We start from the raw sequence: 19,033 nt of genomic DNA on the forward strand, positions 1-19,033 counted from the left end.
GCTCTGGATTAGGTTGCATAAACATTTAGGATTTTCTTGTCCTCTTGATTAATTGTACCTTCTATCATTATGAAATGATCTTCTTTATCCCTGGTAATATTCTTTGCTGTTACTATTATAGCCATATCATCTTATTTTAAATTATTATTAGTATGATATATCTTCTTTCTTTTGCTTTTAACATACTTGCATCTTTATATTTAATAAAGTTTGTTTTTTTATAGGCAGCATATAGTTTTATCTGTTTAAATTCAGTCTGGCAATTTCTGCCTTTTAATTGAGGTGTTTAGACCATTTACGTTTAATGTGATTATTCATATGGTTAGGTTTGAGTCATTTCTTTTCTATTTGTTTCATCTGTTCTTTGTACACCTGTTACTCTCTGCCTTCTTTTGGACTGAGGTGTTTTTTTTGTTTGTTTTTTTGAATTCTATTTCATCTCCTTTGTTGTCTTATTAGTGACAACCTTTTTTTGTTTTGAAAGTTTGGTGGTTGCTATAGGCTTATTGCATACATATTTAATTTCCCACATTCTACTTTCAAGTGATATCGCATATAGTATAAGATATTTACAATAGTTTACTTACATTTCCTCCCTCCCAGCCTTTAATGCTATCGTTGTTATACATTTTATTTATATATGTTATAAATCCCACACTAAATTGTTATTTTTGTTTGTTGCTTAAACAGCCAATTGTCTTTTAAAGAGATTTAAATAAGAAAAAAAAATCATAGTGATTTACCCCTGTAGTTAGTGGTATTCCTTATTCCTTGATGTAGATTCGTATTTTCATATGGTATCATATTCCTTCTGTCTGAAGGATTTCCTTTAGCATTTCTTGCAGTGTAGGTCTACTGGTGATTATTTATTTCAGCTCTTTTATGTCTGAAAAATACCTTCATTTTTCAGAGGTACTTTTACTGGGTTTGAAATTCTAGATCTGTATTTTCTTTTAGTATTTGAGCACCAGTGTCTTCTGGCTTGCATTGTTTCCAGCAAGAAATCAGCTGTCATCTTTAGCTCTGTTTGTCTGTTCATAATGTGTCCTTTTTCCCCTCTCTGGCTGCTTTTACGAGTTTCTCTTTATCACCGGTTTTGAACTATTGATTATGATGTATATTGGTGTAATTTTATTCATTGTATTATTAATTTATTATTAATTTTATTCTTTTGTTTAGAGTTTGTTGACCTTGAATCTGTGGGTTTATAGTTTTCATCAGATTTAGAAACATTTCAGCCATACTTTTTCTGTTCCCCTCTCTTGTTACCCTGATTAACTCCAAGTACACATATATTGGATGCTCAGCTGAAGCTCTTTTCATATTTTTAAATTCTTTTTCCTCTGTGTTTTCATTTTGATAGTTTCTATTGCTGTGTCTTTAAATTCACTGATCATTTTATTTGCCATTAATCCCAGACAGTGTATTTTTCACCTTAGATATTGTCATTTTCATTTAGAAATTCAATTTAAATCTTGAAAAAATTGTCTGTCTCTCTAATTAACTTGTTGTACATGTGACATCTTGTCTTTAAATACCCGTCTGCTAATTCTGACATCCATGTCTAGTGCCATTACCTCCTCTCAATGCATGATTTTTCTTCTCATTATGGAGAATTATTTTCCTGCTTCTTTGCATGCATAGTAATCTTTGATTGATGCCAGACATTGTAAATGTTACTTTATTAGGTGCCGAGTGTTCTTGTATTTCAACAAATATTCTTGAACTTTGTTGTGGAACACCATTAAGTTACATAGAGGCAGTTTGAGCCTTTTAGTCCTTGCGTTTAAAGTTGATTCGGGCTAATTAGTCTAGGGCTAATTATCCCCTGCCAATGAGGCAAGACTCATTTGAGTCTTCCAACAAAATGCCAACGATTTATGAGGTTTTCCAGTCTGGCTGGGTGGGAGCAGATACAGTTGAGGTTATGAACTGACCATGGGTAGTTTCATAACACGCCTGCCTGATCTGTTGACCACTCACGCGGGACGCTGTGCAGGTCGCTGGGGTTTGTTTTCTTTGCAACTCCCTTTCACCAGCTCCCTCTCACTCCAGCCACCCCTGGTGGCCCCAGAGCTCTCTTATCCATAGCTCCTGCTCCGGCTCTTCGAGGCAGGTGTCTGCGGGGCTGCAGCTGGCTTCCGCCTTCCTGCTCTGGGGCTGCAAACTCTCACGGGGCAGCCGGGGGCTTGCCTCATTTGTTTCCCATCCTTCAGGGCTTGATGTCCAGTTCTTGAAAACCATTGTTTCATACATTGGCTAGAAATTTTGTCGTTGTTTCAAGTGAGGGGGTAAATTGAAGTCCTGTTAACCTACCTTGGTTGGAAGTAAAAAATCTCAAAATTAGGTTATTTTCCCCCTTTACATACTTAATATCACTATTCGTTTAAGAAAAGAATTGTATTTTATCCAGTTACGAGTAAGCCCTTTTTAAAACATGCTTGTTGTATTGAAGTCAAGGGGAACGGAGCAGGGGCTGTGGGAAATAAAAGAGTAAACGCTCTCTTCCTTCTCCTGAAGTTTCCTGTTTGGCTCTTGCGTAGAGTATATTGATCAGAGCCACTTCGTCCCTTTAGGAGAGTGGCTCTTCAAAGGAGTTCTGTAAACCTGCCACTCCAAATATATGGAAGCCAAGTTACCAAAACAGGCCTTCATGCTTTAATCTGAATGATTAAAACTTTGACAGTCAAATATTATAGAGGAAACGTAATGAGGGGGGCTTATCTCACTAAATATTAAAATGTATTTTAAAGCTATGGTAGTTAAAATAGCGAGTTACTGATGCTATCTATTATAGACACAGATTGGTGGATCAAGTTATCATTCCATAGACAGACTCATGTATGTATCTTAAATATTTAGCTAAAAGGTGCTCTTTCCACAGTGGGTCATTCGGTAGATGATATTGGTACAACAGGCCAACTCTGGAAAAAGTTAGGTCTCCTCCTTGTATTTTACCTAGATATATTTCATGTAGTTTAAAGATACAGTCTAAAAGTATTAGGAGAAAATATGAGTCATTCACATAAGAAAAAAAGGCCTAAGTTTGACAAACAGTTAAAAAACAGTTGATCTACTTTTTATACGTAAAGATTCCTAATTAAGTGTTAAAAAGAAGATTAAAACTCTGGTTTAAAAAAAAACAAAAAACAGAATGGTCAAAGGCCCTGCCTGATTAGTTGGTCAAAGTTAGGGGCAAAAAATATAAATGACGACTACACATTTATTTACAGAATGTTCTACTTCATAGTAGTGGTAACACTAGCGGCAGTGAGTCTAGTAATTCTGGCTCCTGTTTATTATGTGTTCTGTTTGCCCAGTTATGGTAAAAGCTTTCAGTGGATCAGCTAATTAACCCTTTGAAAGGCAAGTATATTATCATCATTTTATGTGTGGCAGCTGAGAGAGAAGATTAAGGAATTTGCCCCAGGTGACAAACCTTCAGGTGGCTTGGCTCAATCAGAATCCAAACCATTTGACTCTGCCCTGCTCTTCACCACTTCTCTGAAAAATAAATCAAAACCACCCAAAATCCCACTGCAAGTTACAGAGAAATTGGTCCTTTTTTGAAGATAACGCACATTGTAAGTGAGAAAACTGTGTTAAAATGTTTAGAAAGAGAAGTCACATAAGTAGAAGAAAGTAAAACAGGATAGAGTAAGATGAGCAACAAAGCAAATGGCTTAATTTTAGAAATTCACCATTTCTTTTCAGAATGTTTGAAAGATGCTCCAAAGATCAAAAGCGGGCTAATGTTTGTAAAATTGGCTAACCCATGTTCAGGTAAGTTCTTTTCTTCTTTGTTTCTCTGCTTTTCCTTTGTATTCCTTTTTTTCTTTGTTTTGCTTTTCTCTGATAATAACTTGAATCTTTTTTAACATTGTGGATAATAAGTATATATACTTTTTGACTTTGCGCCTTCATTCTTCCTGAATTGCTTGTAAAGTTAACATGGCATTACAACATGACAAAAACAAGCTGAAGACATTACTAATCTTCCTAGAAAATTCAATCAACCTAAATCTTTTTAAATTCTTCTTAGAATTTTAATCCACAAAACTGTTCATTCATCAGAAATGCTGGCAAAACAAAAAAGTAGCAAGTTCGGTTTCTCTCTTAAAGCAGATTAATTTTCTTTAGCTTTCTTAAGCCAGCTTTTCTTAGAGTAGTTATCAAATATTAGCTTTCATTTACATTCATTCTGTGCTATAAAGTAAAATAAACACCAGAGTTAAAAAAAAATTTAAAAAAAGAAGGCTTTTACTTGATGTGCCAAGATTTTGAGGAGTTTCGTTTTTAGCTGAACTTTCCTTATTTTAATAGGAAAAATAAGTTAGTATATTTTTTTCCTTATCAAGGGATTTTTTTTAGTTTTTGTATTCAAAGCATTGTATATTGAAGAGTTACATATTTTACTGGAAATAATTTTATCGTAACTTTATATTCAGTGCATTTTCTGTTTTGTCTTCTAAATGTTTTTGTGTAGGCAAAAATATTAAATGTAATATAAATGTGCAGTAATATTGGTGATATCATTTATCTGTGTGAAATTATTTTTCTACTTATAAGGTTTTGAGTAGACATCTGATGCTTAGCAAATTAGGGCATTCTCCTGGTTACTATAATACTGAACAGGTAAAAGTAAGTGAAAGCAAACGGATAGAGCCTTCTCATTGTGTTGTTGTTGTTGAAGAGACATAAATAGAAGCAACAAGAGAGGAGAAAATGCCTGACTTCCGTCAGTGTTCTTTCCCTTAATATAAAATTGAGTATAATTGGTTGCCTATATATTTGGAACTCATGATTCTATGCGTAAGACTATGTTAAGGTGAGAAATAGTTCTTCAGGAAAAGTTTTAGGTAGCAGGAAAAGTTCCAAGCCATCCAACCAAAATACAGGTCCGAAAAAAAATGTCAGCCTTCTTCTAAAAGTTCTGTTTTATTGGGATGTCCACAGACAACAAAGGAACAAATGTTTTTATTTGCTACATCAACAGTGGAAAAATAATCGCTAGCATTTGTTGAGCACTTACTATGTGCCAAATACAATTTGAAGAACTTTACATACATTGTCTTTTTAATCCTTACAAAAACCCTGTGAGGTGGGTTCAGTATTGCTTCCATTTTATCATTGTGGAGACAGAGGCACAGAAAGCTTATGTGACTTCCCCAAGGACGCATGGCCGACATGCCACAGAAGTGGATTCAGACTCAGGCATGCTGACTCCAGAGGCTGAATTGGACAGATAAAACACAAAGATGTGCACGGCTTTGGTCCCTGCTGTTTTTAACAAAGGAAAGGGAGAATCCACCAGGCTCTCCCCACTCCTTCCAGCCTGGAGCGCGTTGCCATGGGAGCCTTTCCTTGCTCACTTAGAGCCAATCCACAGGGTCTGCAGACTTGGACCCCCTGTGAGGGGGCTGTAGGCTGCCTGGGGACGGGGAATTGATGGGCATACTCCGTCCATCGGGCTGAACCGTTGGGTCTGGGTAGTTTGGGGACAGAGCCTTCCTCCTGATCTGATGGGGGATCCCACAAGAGGCTTCGTAGCAGTTAAGATAAATAATTTATACTTTTTAATTTATTGGTTTAAGTTCAGTGGGGATTACAAAACTGAAAACAAGCATCTGTATATAATAGCCTTAAGCTTTCCTTGGAGTCCATTTGTATAGAATACATCTATGTATGTTTATGTTCATTTTAGGAACATTCCTCAGAACTGTTGGACAGTTCTTTTGATTCTGTGTGTGTGTGGGTGTATGTGAAAACTTTCAAATAAAAGAGATTTGTCTTAACAGGGGAAGGAGCCATGTACTTGTTCAGTATGTGTCTGCAGCAGCTGTTTGAAATAAAAATTTTCAAGGAAAAACACCACTCTTGGTTCATAGATCAGTCAGTTCAGTCAGGTAAGTGACATTGTATATGTATGCTCATTAACTAAAAACACACTCTCGCTTTTCCATCCTTCGCACGGGGGGGTATGGGGCTGCCGTCTGGTTTGGGCTCTGGTCCACGTTTTAGTCCTTCTTGGCATCAGAGCAGGGTTTAATCAAGGAGAAAGGAAGGATAATTTGAGCAAGTTGAGATCCAATACCCATGTGCCTTTTAGGGAGGAAATTTTAAACTAGCGGCTCTGATGTGTCCACTAAAGCACCAGACGTCCTTAGTCAGGAGTTACTTTACCTCCAATACAGGGACACATCGTGTTGACCGTTAGCGACTTTTGAGGATCTTCAAGTTCTTAACATCTTATCTCCTTAAAACTGTATATTAAGATAGTTTCTAAAATATACTAGAATATAACGATTTTCTTTATTTTATGTTTGTCATAAGAATTGCTACTGTCTCCCCCCATGTGCCACTCCCCCCCCCCCCCCAAGTTCCCATTCTTTTAATGTTCCCTTAGTTTGGGAGAAATGCTGACCCTGAGGTCAAGGATACTAAGAGATGTTTGTTCTGGGACTAGGGAGGGGGAGTCATTGGGTATTGGAGGCTTTCTGCATTCTCTTTGCCTGTTTTCTCATCATGTTCAGAGAGGGCTTTGGCTTCTTTCTAAGCCCTCTGCTCTCTGTTGGTTGTGCATGTGCCCCTTAGTGCTAGGGTGGAAAGGGCACTTTGCTTTTCTTCTAAGGCATCCAGAAGAAGGGCATATTGCCCTGATGCATTTTATATATCTATGTGCATGAGAAGATTTGAAGTAGTTTTCAATTGCCAAAATGCAAAGGGTAGGCAGTGTAGAGCATGGTAAGTAGAAAGTATACATATACTTTTCATTTTTGCAGCTAGGCTTATTCATTTGGCAATAAGTGAGAGTTCCAACTTCAAATGCAATACACTTGAAATTGGATTTAGCGAGACTGACATAGTAATACCTAGATTGAAACTGGAAAATAAGTGTTGGAAGACAGTGATTGATCATCTGTCCTGGGCTGCTTGAGTGGGTATCTGTTTTTTTCATCATTGTCTTCTTTTAAAATTTGCCCCTGAAGAAAGAGCTGTTTTTAACAGTATCTACCAGAATATTGTTTTCAGGCCTAGAAACCTGTTCCTAATTTCTGATTATAATGGTTGTCTCATATAAAATGAGCATAGAACTTCTGATAAGGTAGTTTTCATAAGCTTCTCTTCTACTTTTTTTATTTTTTTAATAATAAAGCATTATCACAGTCTAAAATTACTTCTTAAGTTTTTTTTACTTATCATGAAATGGATTCCATAGTGTGTGTGTGTTTGTATGTGTGTGTAAAATTTAAGGTTCAAATTTCTTGGCTGTACGGGTAGGTTCTCTGTTAGAGAATGAAAGTTAAGTATATGTGTTTCCTGAAGCCAGAATAAGTTTGCAGAGGTCAATGAATTGTTCATTGTTCTGTTTGGTAGAATACCTGTTCTGGTTCCCTTCCATGGAAGGAGGAGTCTGGGATGCTTGGAGAGGAGTGTGTTGGAGGAAAGAAGTGGGGAGCAGGTGGGCTGGCTCGGTTCGATTTGCCTTTTTTTCTTCCAGCCTGGAGAGTATGTTACTCCTCCCGCAGAGCTTCCTGTTTGCTAATATTTAGTCCTGTTTAGATTGCTGCCCTCTTGCCTTTTTCCTTCTGGAGGCTGGGGGAGGGCGGTTCACAGCCTTACGAACTTTGTGTCAGTAGCACTTTCAGACTTGTGAGCGCCCCAGAACCCAGACCATGGACGGAGCTGTTTGCAGAGTGAATGACATTGCTTTCCCGTGACTTCATCCTCAGAAGCACCGGAAATTACATTGCATTGCTGCTTTATAGATAGACTCACTTATACATGTTTCCTAATATTTATCTAGTTCACCATTTTGTCTGTGTCCTCCCCCCTCCCCCTTTTTTTGGCCTCTGTTGAAAATGATTTCTAAAGAAGAAATGGAAATTTAAAGATAGATTTCAGTGTCCTGGCTCTCTTCTCCACAGAGGGATTTGAAGTTCTTTGGAATAAATTTTCTGCCTTTTGAGAAAAGCACATAGAATCTTGGGCCTGTGTAAGAAGAGCTTCTTAGCTGGGGATTTCAAATCTATTTTTCAATAAATGATTTACATTGAGATTAAGGTGAAATAACCAAATGTCTTTCTAAGACATTTGATTCTCTTTGTTCTCTTTTTAATCTGCAGAAGGACATCTCCACTTTGCCACACCAATGGATCCCTTATTTTTGGTTCTCCACTATCTCAGAAAGGCTGATAAAGCGGTAAGATTCCCAGTTTGGGGGATTAACAATGAGAAAACAAAATAGACTCTGCTTTGCTTTATCTTCCCTCCCTCCTCTTAATTATCCGAATGTCGATTCCCTGCACTTCAGATTTAATTTGGTTGTCGTAAAAACACGTGCGCCATGTGTGCTGGTGCAGAGCAGGGCCCTGAGACTGGGAGCAGCTGAACCTGTCCAGTTGGCATTAGCTTGCACGTGACCGCTGACCTCTGACACCGAGCCCACCCAGCATACTCTCGCCTTTCTGGTGGTCTGAGAAACAGTGAAAACTGTTATCATCCTTGCCTTGGCCATTGTTGGCTATTTCCCTTCCCAGGTCCACTGGGCTCTGGAAAAACCCACATTGGTCAGGCTCTGGTAAAGCGGTTTCCTTCGAGAGCAGGCCAGTGTTAAGAAGAACCTCTGGGCACATTTCAAAATGTTACTTTCCTACTCCCCCCAGCAAGGGGGCATTGTTCTCAGATCTTCTCCGTGTGAACCTGCTGGCGCTCCTGGAGTTTAGACGTGGGGGGCTCTAAGGCTGGGGCCCCTAGTCAGTGATCCTTTAAGTGTTCGACTGGTCTCGGTTCCACACGCTTCTGTCCCCAGAAATTGCCCTTCTCCTGTCTGCCCATCTCTACAGTTTTCAGAGCGGCGGTCTGCCCTGTGACCCCAGTTCTCTGATGGATTTAACAACAGTTGTTGATTTTCAGTTTGTTCAGCTCTTTTTCTTTTCTTTTTTTTTTTTAAAGGGTTATTTATTTATTTATTTATTTTTATTTTTATTCATTTCATTGAGATATATTCACACACCATGCAGTCATACAAAACAAAGCGTACATTCAGTTGTTTGCAGTGCCATTATATAGTTGTGCGTTCATCATCAAAATTAATTTTTGACATTTTCATTACCACACACACAAAAATAATAAGAATAAAAATTAAAGTGAAAAAGATCAATTAAAGTAAAAAAGAACATGAGTTGCCTTTTTTTGTTTTGTTTTGTTTTGTTTTTCCTCCTCCCACTTTCCTACTTGTCCTTCCGTAAACTAGACGAAGGGGGGTGTGGTCCTTATGGCTTTCCCAATCACATTGTCACCCCTTATGAGCTACATCTTTACACAATTGTCTTCAAGATTCATAGGTTCTGGGTTGTAGTTTGATAGTTTCAGGTATCTACCGCCAGCTACCTCAATTCATTAGAACCTAAAAAGGGTTGTCTATATTGTGCATAAGAGTGTCCACCAGAATGACCTCTCGGCTGCTTTTGGAATCTCTCTGCCACTGAAGCTTATTTCATTTCCTTTCACATCCCCCTTTTGGTCAAGAAGATGTTCTCCATCCCACGATGCCGGGTCTGCATTCCTCCCTGGGAGTCATATTCCACGTTTCCAGGGAGATTCACTCCCCTGGGTGTCTGATCCCACGTAGGGGGGAGGGCAGTGATTTCACCTGCCAAGTTGGCTTAGCTAGACAGAGAGGGCCACATCTGAGCAACAAAGAGGCATTCGGGAGGAGGCTCTTAGGCACAATTATAGGGAGGCCTAGCCTCTCCTTTACATCAGCTCTTTTTCTTATTATGAGAACGGGAGTGACGACTTCCAAATTCTTCACTGAAATTCCCAATAGTGCATTTGTTTTTTCATAATTGGAATTTTAATGATAGCATAAAACTCTATCATATAAATGTACCACTACTTTTAAAAAAATTTCTTTATGTAGTATATGTAACACAAAATCTTGTATTTTAGTCATTTTAACTGTACAGTTCAGTTACATTAATTATGTTCATGTTGTGCTACCATCACTACCAACCATTACCAAAACTTTTTCATCACCCCAGATAGAACTTTGTACCTATTAAGCAATAATTCCCCATTCCACCCACCAGCCCTTAACCCCCAGCCCTCTAATCCACTTTCTGTCTCTGTGAATTTCCTTGTTCTAGATATTTCCTGTAAGTGGAATTATACAATGTTTGTTCTTTTGTGTCTGACTTATTTTACTCAACAGAATGATTTCAAATTTCTTCCATGTTGTAGCATGTATCAGAACTTCATTCCTTTTTACAGCTGAATAATATTCCATTTTGTTTATCGACTCATCTGTTGGTGGATATTTGTGTTGTTTCCGTCTTTTGGCTATCGTGTATAAAGCTGCATTCAACATTGGTGTACGTATACCTGTTCGAATTTCTGTTTTCAGTTCCTTTGGGTATATATCTAGAAGTGGAATTACTGAGTCTTATGATAATTCTGTGTTTTACTTTCTGAGGAACCAGCAAACTTTTTCACAGTGGCTGTACCATTTTACATCCCCACCAGCAGTGTACAAAGGTTCCAAGTTCTCCGTATCTTCTCTAACACTTGTTATTTTCCATTTTTTAATCATAGCTATTCTAGTGGGTGTGAGGTGAATCTCATTGTGGTTTGGATTTGTATTATCCCAATGACTAATGATGTTGAGCATCTTTCTCATGTGCTCTGGAGAAATGTCTATTCAAGTAGACGTTTTTAATTGGGTTATTTGTCTTTCTATTGTCAAGTTGTAGGAGTTTTGTAAGTATTCTGGATATTCAATCCTTATCAGATACATGATTTGAAACTATATTCTCCCATTCTGTAGGTTGTCTTCACTTTCTTTATAATGTCTTTGATGCCGTACTATTTACTTTTTAAGCAGTTCCCTACTGTCAGATATCTTAGGTTATCTTCAGGATTGGCTTTTTTTTGTTGTTGTTTCGGCTATTACAGAGATGATGTATGAAAAATACTACTGAGCACAGTGCCAGGCATATAGTGTCCTATAAATATTTTCTGTTATAGAGAATGTTAATAGTAAACATCACTATGAATGTAGTTTTTATGCAATAATTGTATTGTTTTTATAGTAATAATAATGCAGGTTCACTGTAAGCAAAACAAACAAGAGAAAATACAAAGCAAATATTATTAATATTTGAGGGGGAAAGAGCATTTAAATTGAGGCATATCTTGCTACTTGTTATCCTATGCTAATCCAATGCTGCCACAAATGTGTGCAAATAAACACACATACAGATGTATTAAAGGAATGCAATATGATATAAATGGTATGTTATAAATTCTATTATGTAACTGGATTACTTCAATGAACATTTGTTCAGGGAGGAAGTTGAAAGTTTGGTTCATGTAGTTGGTGGTTTTTAGGGATAAAGGAACAGAGAGAAAGCTACCAACCAGCTTTAGTACCTGTATTGATGTACATTTAAAGCCCCCCTCCCCCCTTTAATTGGTGGTGTCTCCCCATTTCCATTAGAATCATGCTTCTGTGGCTTAACCCTCACCCCTGCCCCCTGGGGGGTGCTCTGGGGCTGCCCCGAAGCAGAATGAAGCAGAGATCCTGCTCAGGACACTGGTTTGCTGTCATTCTAAGCCCTCTTAAATGCACAGGAGGCATTTTAGTTGTCTCCTTCCCTATATTTTAGAAGTGATCTTTTCCTATTTAGTTAACAAAAATTTTGATAAGCACCTTTGAAATGTCAGCCTATTCTTGTTTAATCACAAGATTTATTTTCACATCAGCAAAAATAACTCTTGTTTTGGGCCATCACAAGTATTATTAACTTTGTATTCAAAGTGTTAGCAAGTTTGCTTACTGCATTTACTTTCTTTGTATATGTGGTAAAGAAAACAAGAATCAGAAATTACTTAGTTATGAAATTATTTTATATCATGACCATGGTTTCCCATTACATATAAATAAAGTGTTACTTTAGTTAAATATTTGAAATATTGTTTGATCATGAAGGAAAATAGGTAAAGGTAGAAGTCTAAAGACAGTGGTAAGCCTTGGGAAGTCTGTGAATTATTTGTAATATTTGAGAGGGAAAGAGCATTTAAATTGAGGCATATCTTGCTACTTGTTATCCTAACAGGAAGTATGACAGGCTATTACATGAGCTACCAAACAAATGAGATTTCACCCTTAAAACCAAAGAAATCTGCATTCCCAGAAAGGAGACTGCTCAGACGCAGTCCTGTCTTTAAGAGTAGACATCACTAAAACAGGAAGGTAGAGTGAGCTAGAAGTAGGGCATGGGTGAAACCATACATCCTTTACAAAGCCCGGCATCCCCAAATCAGCGGGCTTGTATCTTAATTTAGACAAATATCACCTCTCTATGCTGCTAGCAAAGTTAAGGAAAATCAAATCTGTGAAGATTAATGTTCTGAATTCCAATATTCCACACTCTGGGGCCCTTTGCCAACCAGGCCTTGTGATCTCATCTGAGCCTGAGCTGAACATGTCCGTGCCTTCGTTGTACTTACCCGTCTGCCTAGCTTTTCTTTTCTTTTTTTATTAATTTTTTAATTAGAGAAGTTGGGGGTTTACAGAATAATAAATGCATGAAATATGGGATTCCCATACACCACCCCACCACCAGCACCTTGCATTGGTGTGGAACATTTGTTACAAGTGATGATAGCACTTTTTGAAAATTATACCACTTTTTTCTTAACAGTAGTTACCTTTGTTACAAATGATGAAAAATTATTAAAATAGTACTATTAACTATCGTGATTAGTTTACATTAGGTGGATTTTTTCCCATATACCACCCTATTATTAACACCTTGTATTAGTGTCATACATTTGTTATAATTCATGAAAGAACATTCTTGTACTTGTAGTATAAGTTATTGACCGTCATCTTTAATAGGGTTCACTGTGTTATACAGTCCTATGTTTCATCTTTTCATTTTTATTCTAGTAATATATATGATCTAAAGTTTCCCCTTTTAACCACTTTCACCGATGTAATTCAGTACTGTTAACTACACTCACAGTAATATACTACCGTCACCAGCATCCATTTATAATCAACCTAAATTAAATGTCTGTACAAATCAAGCATCAGCTCCCCATTCTTTACCCCAGTCTGTCTTGGTAACCTATATTCTAGATTCTAAGTCAATGAGTTTGTTTATTACAATTAGTTCCTGTCAGTGAGATCATAGAATGTTTGTCCTCTGGTGCCTGGCTTATTTCACTCAGCATAATGTCCTCAAGGTACTTCATGTTGCCACATGCATCAAGACTTAATTCCTTCTTACTGTTGAATAATATTCTATCATAGGTAGATACCACCTTTTGTTTATCCGTTCATCGGTTGATGGACACTTGAGTTGCTTCCATCTTTTTGGCAATTGTGAATAATGCCCTGTGAACATCAGTGTGCTAATATCTGTTTGGGTCTCTGCTCTCAGTTCTATCTGGGTATACATCTAGTTGTGTGATTGCCAGTTCATATGGCAATTCTGTACTTAGCTTCCTGAGGAACCGCAAAACTGTCTTCCACAGGGGCAGTACCATTCTGCATTCCCGCCAGCAATAAATGAGTGTTCCTATTTCTCCAAAACCTCTCCCAACACTTGTAGTTTTGTTTAATAGTCGTCATTTTAGTGGGTGTGAGATCCTATCTCATTGTGGTTTTGATTTGCTTTTCCCCAGTAGCCAGTGATGTTGAGAACCTTTTCATGTGCTTTTTTTTTTTTTTTGCCATTTGTATATCTTCTTTGAAGAAATGTCTGTTCAAGTCTTCTGCCCATTTTTTTAATTGGGTTGTTTGTCTTTTTATTGCTGAGTTCTAGGATTTCTTTTTATATTCTCATTATTAAACCCTTATGGGATATTTGGTTTCCAAATATTCTCTCCCATTGAGTAGACTGTCTTTTCACTTTCATGACAAGGTCTTTTTTTTTTTTTTTTTTAAATTAAATTCAGTTTTATTGAAGTACATTCACACACCATACAGTCATCCATGGTATACAATCCACTGTCCACAGTATGATAACATATTATGCGTTCATCACCACAGTCTATCTCTGAACATTTTCCTTACATCAGAAAGAACCAGAATAAGAATACAAAATAAAAGTGAAAAAAGAACACCCAAATCATCCCCCCTCCCACCCCATTTATCCTTTAGTTTTTATCCCCATTTTTCTGCTCATCCATACACTAGATAAAGGGGGTGTGATCCACAAGGTCTTCACAATCACACTGTCACCCCTTGTAATCTACATTATTATATAATTGTCTTCAGGAGTCCAGACTGCTGGGTTGGAGTTTGGTAGTTTCAGGTATTTACTTCTAGCTGTTCCAATACATTAAAACCTAAGAGATGTTGTCTATATAGTGCATAAGAATGTCCACCAGAGTGACCTCTCGACTCCATTTGAAATCTCTCAGCCACTGAAACTGTTTCGCATGACAAGGGCTTTTGATGCACAAAAGTTTTAAAACTCTCCACTAGGGTATCCCACCCCAGGGAGCCAGCTGGTGTCAATCCAGAAAGGTGAGTCATTCCAGAAAAGTCAGTTTTGTGTGTAGGTGGTCCAGCCAACAGAAATTAGATTGAGTGAGCATGGCACTTTCCAGCCACAATTTTTCTACGGTCTCTCACTCGCTTTTTTTTTTCCTCCCCCTGGGGGCATGTGTGTGTGCAGCACGTCTTGGAGGCTGTGTTGCACCCTGGATCTCTGTGGACTTGGGTCCCTGTGCCTGGAAATGCGTGGGCTCCTGTCCCTGCTGTCCCTGCTGGGTGGTGGGAGGGTCTGGGATGCTGCCTCTGAGCATCTCCCCAAGCCATGTGGGATCCAGTGAGGGAGAAGGAGTGGACCGGAGGGGCTGGGACAGAAGTTTCCTTTTTCTACTATTTAGCATTTGTGGAGTCCTTCTCCAGTCTACTGTCCTCCAGAGATCTCAGCAAGTGGGATTTGTCCTTTTATTCACTGAATCTCTGGGGAGGATTTTTCAGGGGATGTCTTCTGTTGTCACCCTGGCTAGCTGTTCCTTTCTTAAGGTGTAAATTTGAAAGCATTGCCAGACGGCTTTGACAGGAGCAGATTCACTTTTGGAGTTCTCCTTTTTGCTGCAGTCTTTCTTTCTTTGGCCCTGGAGGGGATTGGGGAGGAGAGATGTGCCTTCTTGTCCGGTCTGGGCCTCTTCTTGAGTGATGGTCAGGACTCCAGCTGTGTGGACCACAGCTGGCTCATCTTCAAGTGGAATGGACTGGACTGGCCCTGGGTACTCGCTAACATGTTTGCGAGTGTTGCTGACTTCAGGGCTTTCCCAGGATTTTGTTCCCCTGTTCCACCTGGGAATGTGCCCCAGGGGTGGATGGAGTACTGGCTGGAACCCATCGTGTAGTGACCTTCCTCGCTGGGCCTTCCTTGTTCTAGAACAGATGACCCTCGGCTACTGTTAGGGAAACAGCCATATGATAAATATATTGTTTACTCTTCTTTTGATGTGTGAGTTTGCTCACTGCAATACTTGCATTCTGACTGACTAAAGTGTTTTTTCTTCCCCCAGGGAAAGTTTCAGCCACTAGATCAAGTGGTAGTAGATGACATGTTTCCGAATTGTGTCTTGTTGCTGCAGTTTCCTGAACTGGAGAAGTTACTTTGCCATGTGACAGAGGAAAAAGGTATGGGTGTGGGTCTTTGAGAATCAGACTTCTGGCTGCTTAAAGGCTCACTGAATTTAATGCCTCTTCTACGGTGGTCATTCAGAAGATTTGCTTCTACTTGTCAACGCCCTTCCTCTGTCACATTGAATTGATCAATCTTTGAAACCCTGACTAGTAGTGGCCTGTCTCCCACTGAACTGAACTGAACTAGTTCAGTTCTTTGAACTCAATCTGTAACTTTAGGCAGGTCACTTAATTGCTTCCTGCCTCAGATTTCACATTTGTAAAATCACATAAAACTCGAACCTTTATTGATTCGAGAAGCATTTATTGGTAGCATTTGTCAAGCACTAGTGCTAGATTCTGGGAACACTTAGGAATAAAGGCATTGTCCTTGCCCTCAAATTGCTTTGAGTCTGGGGGGGCAGTGGCACAGAGGTCAGTGGCAGGACAGTGACAGGGAAGGAACCCTGGGTCTCTGGGGATACCTGGGACAGCTTCATAACCCAGTGTTCTAGTTTGCTAATGCTGCCAGAATGCAAAACACCAGAAATGGATTGGCTTTTATAAAGGGGGTTTATTTGGTTATAGGGTTACAGTCTTAAGGCCACAAAGTGTCCAAGGTAAGGCATTAACAATGGGGTACCTTCACTGGAGGTTGACCAATGGCGTCCAGAAAACCTCTGATAGCTGGGAACGTACGTGGCTGGAGTCTCCTTGCTCCCAGGTTGTATTTCAAAATGGCATTCTCCAGAATGTTACATTTTATCCTCTCTTAGCTGCAGCTGCTTTTCAAAATGTCGCTCTCAGTTGCTCTGAGGTCCCTCTGTCTGTGAACTCCTTTATACGACTCCATTTATCCAATTAGCACCCACCTTGAATGGACGGGGTAACACCTCCATGGAAATTATCCAATCAAATGTTTCACTCACAGCTGATTGAGTCACATCTCCATGGAAACACTCATCAAACGTTTCCAATCGAACCAACACTAATGCATCTCCCCCACCAAGATTGCATCAAAGAATATGGCTTTTGGCGGGACATAATATACCCAAACTAGCACACCCGGCCTGGACTGGGTGGGAGGTGGAGGACGGGTGTTGTGTTGTTTTCCTGGGGGAAATGACCTCACAGGGGAGACTAGGGAATAGACACAGAGGAGCAGCAAACAGAGGCATGGATGTGTGGAAGTGTTTGTCATGTTTAGGATAGCTGGAATCTAGGATGCTGGGGAGGGTTTAGGTTGGGAAGGAATGGGGTGGGGATGCCGGGTGGGGAACCGGGTCCTGGTGGGCCTTAGATGCTCTGGTTTGACCTAATGGCAGTGATGTGTCAGTGACATCTCAAACAGGGCAGTGCTGTGGTTGAAGCATGTGTTGGATAAACCAAGGTCAGGTTCCTGGAGGCTGTTGCTGTGGTGTAGGATGAAATGATGGCAGCCTGAGCTGAGGAGATGGGGACATGGTGGACAGAGCAGTTTTGCAGTGGAATCAGCCACATCTGGTGATTGGTTGGAGGCGAAGGAGGAATTAAGGACAACTTCTGGGCGTGTGCCTTGACCAACAGGCTATTCACTGGTGGTGTCCAGGAGATGGGGAACATGGGAGGTAGGCTGGGGGTGATGGAGTGGTGGGTTTCAGGTCTATAATTCATTTGAATTTTGAGAGGAGGAAGTGAGGCAGTGTACGTGTGTGTGTTTTGACAGGCAAGCAACACAACACGAGCTTAGCATCAGTGTCTCATGGTAGTTTCCGGGCTCATATGGAACCAGAACGTGGAACCCAGCACTGCAGGCTGATGAGTTGTTGCTACCCAGGGCCGTGGTTGGTTTGGGGAGCTGCAAACGTTCTTCTGGGACCAAGGACGTGGTGATTTGAAGAACTGTATACTTACAGTGGGAAAGGGAAGAAGCTTGTCGATTCCTTCTCAGGTTTGAGGGATCTGCTAGCCACAGACTTCGCAAGACTTGGAGCTCCATTTCCGATCCAAGCAGTGTGTAGGGCCAAGGTTTTATCAAAGAAGTTCCTTTAAAGACTTCACTGGCACTTTGTTTGGCAGGAGACAGCAGCCTTTCTGTGGGTGACAAATAGAGTAGCAACATAAATTTTGAAAGCTAAAGTAATGAAGAATAATTACAAGTCATTTTAGTTTTTGCCAAGTTAATACAAGTTGAAAATGCGATTAATTCTTTATCCAGAATTCTTCCATTACCATTAGCTATATAGGAACGGCTATTTTAAATCAAAACCCAGAAACTCAAATTAGGAAGCAGCGTTAACTCATCGGCCCTCGTTAGCTGGCAGCGTGTTTCAGAGCAAGAGCTTCCCTCTTACACTCCTGCCTTTTTGCACACCAAGCCTCTGGCTGTTTACTGAATCACTATATGAACTTCTGTTCTAATCTCTTTTCCTTCCCCAACAATGCCTAACTTTTGGTACTTCTGCTATATTAGAAATGCATTTGGGGTGTTCTTTTTTACTTTTATTTTTATTTTTATTCTTATTTTTAGTTTTATTTTTCAGAGTAATGAAAATGTTCGAAAAATTGATTGTGGTGATGAACGCACAAGTATATGATGATACTGTGAACAATTGGTTATACACTTTGGATGATTGCATGGTGTGTGAATATATCTCAATAAAATTGCATTAAAAAAAAAAGAAAAGAAGTGCATACCCTGCATTTATTTTGTTTGACATACTCTAAAAACCAGTCGTGGACTTCAGAAAGCTGTGTGTTCCCCTTTGGATCCTCAGGCAAAGAGACAGGCATTTCAGCAAGCTGTCCTTGTGCCCGGAACTTAGTACATACAGATGTTTCACACATTTATGTTCTGGGTCAAGGGGTGAAGCAAGGAATGTGGAATTGCTTATGTGTATTGTGGTGAACAGGGCTTTTTGAGGATGGCATGAGAAATTTTTTTTTTCTTTTTTAAAAAAATTGGGCTTTGTTTTTAAACCTCCTATTATTTAACATTTACAAACTCTAAGTTTGTTAGGGGAAGAATTTGGCTGTGAAGAAACTGCCGAATCCTCTGGGTAATTGCATACATTTTTTGCGTGTGTGCAATTTACTCTGAGTTGCTTTATGTTTAGCCTTACTATGATTACCAGAAAAAGGAAAAAACTGAGTTCTGGGATTTTAGAAACCTGGTATAAATAAAAGTTGATACTATACCTGCTTTGAAAGTGAAAGTGAAGCAAAGTGAAAGTGAAGGCAGATGTTCTGAGTGGAACCATGTCTCCCAGAAAGAAATGTGGAAGTCCCAACCCACACCTCAAGAGAGTAAACTTATTGTGGAGGGCATTGATCAAGGTTAAATGAGGTTATCTTTGTTTGTGGGAAATTTCTTGAAGAACGATCTGGTGATCT

At 39.3% G+C, this 19,033-nt stretch overlaps 1 protein-coding gene across 5 annotated transcripts in view; it reads left to right on the top strand.

Annotated features, from left to right (window-relative positions):
* Positions 1-19,033, top strand: part of RNASEH2B (ribonuclease H2 subunit B) — an 80,949-nt gene that overhangs the window by 20,678 nt on the left and 41,238 nt on the right. For all 5 annotated transcript variants that reach the window (XM_037799882.1, XM_037799881.1, XM_037799885.1 and 2 more), the window contains exons 2-5: positions 3,715-3,783; positions 5,799-5,906; positions 8,127-8,203; positions 15,562-15,676. In XM_037799882.1, coding sequence (XP_037655810.1) covers positions 3,715-3,783; positions 5,799-5,906; positions 8,127-8,203; positions 15,562-15,676 — 369 coding nt within the window. The remainder of the gene's footprint in view (positions 1-3,714; positions 3,784-5,798; positions 5,907-8,126; positions 8,204-15,561; positions 15,677-19,033) is intronic.

Source organism: Choloepus didactylus, chromosome 12 (genome assembly GCF_015220235.1).
Source record: "Choloepus didactylus isolate mChoDid1 chromosome 12, mChoDid1.pri, whole genome shotgun sequence".
In the NCBI taxonomy this organism is placed as follows: Eukaryota; Metazoa; Chordata; class Mammalia; order Pilosa; family Megalonychidae; genus Choloepus; species Choloepus didactylus.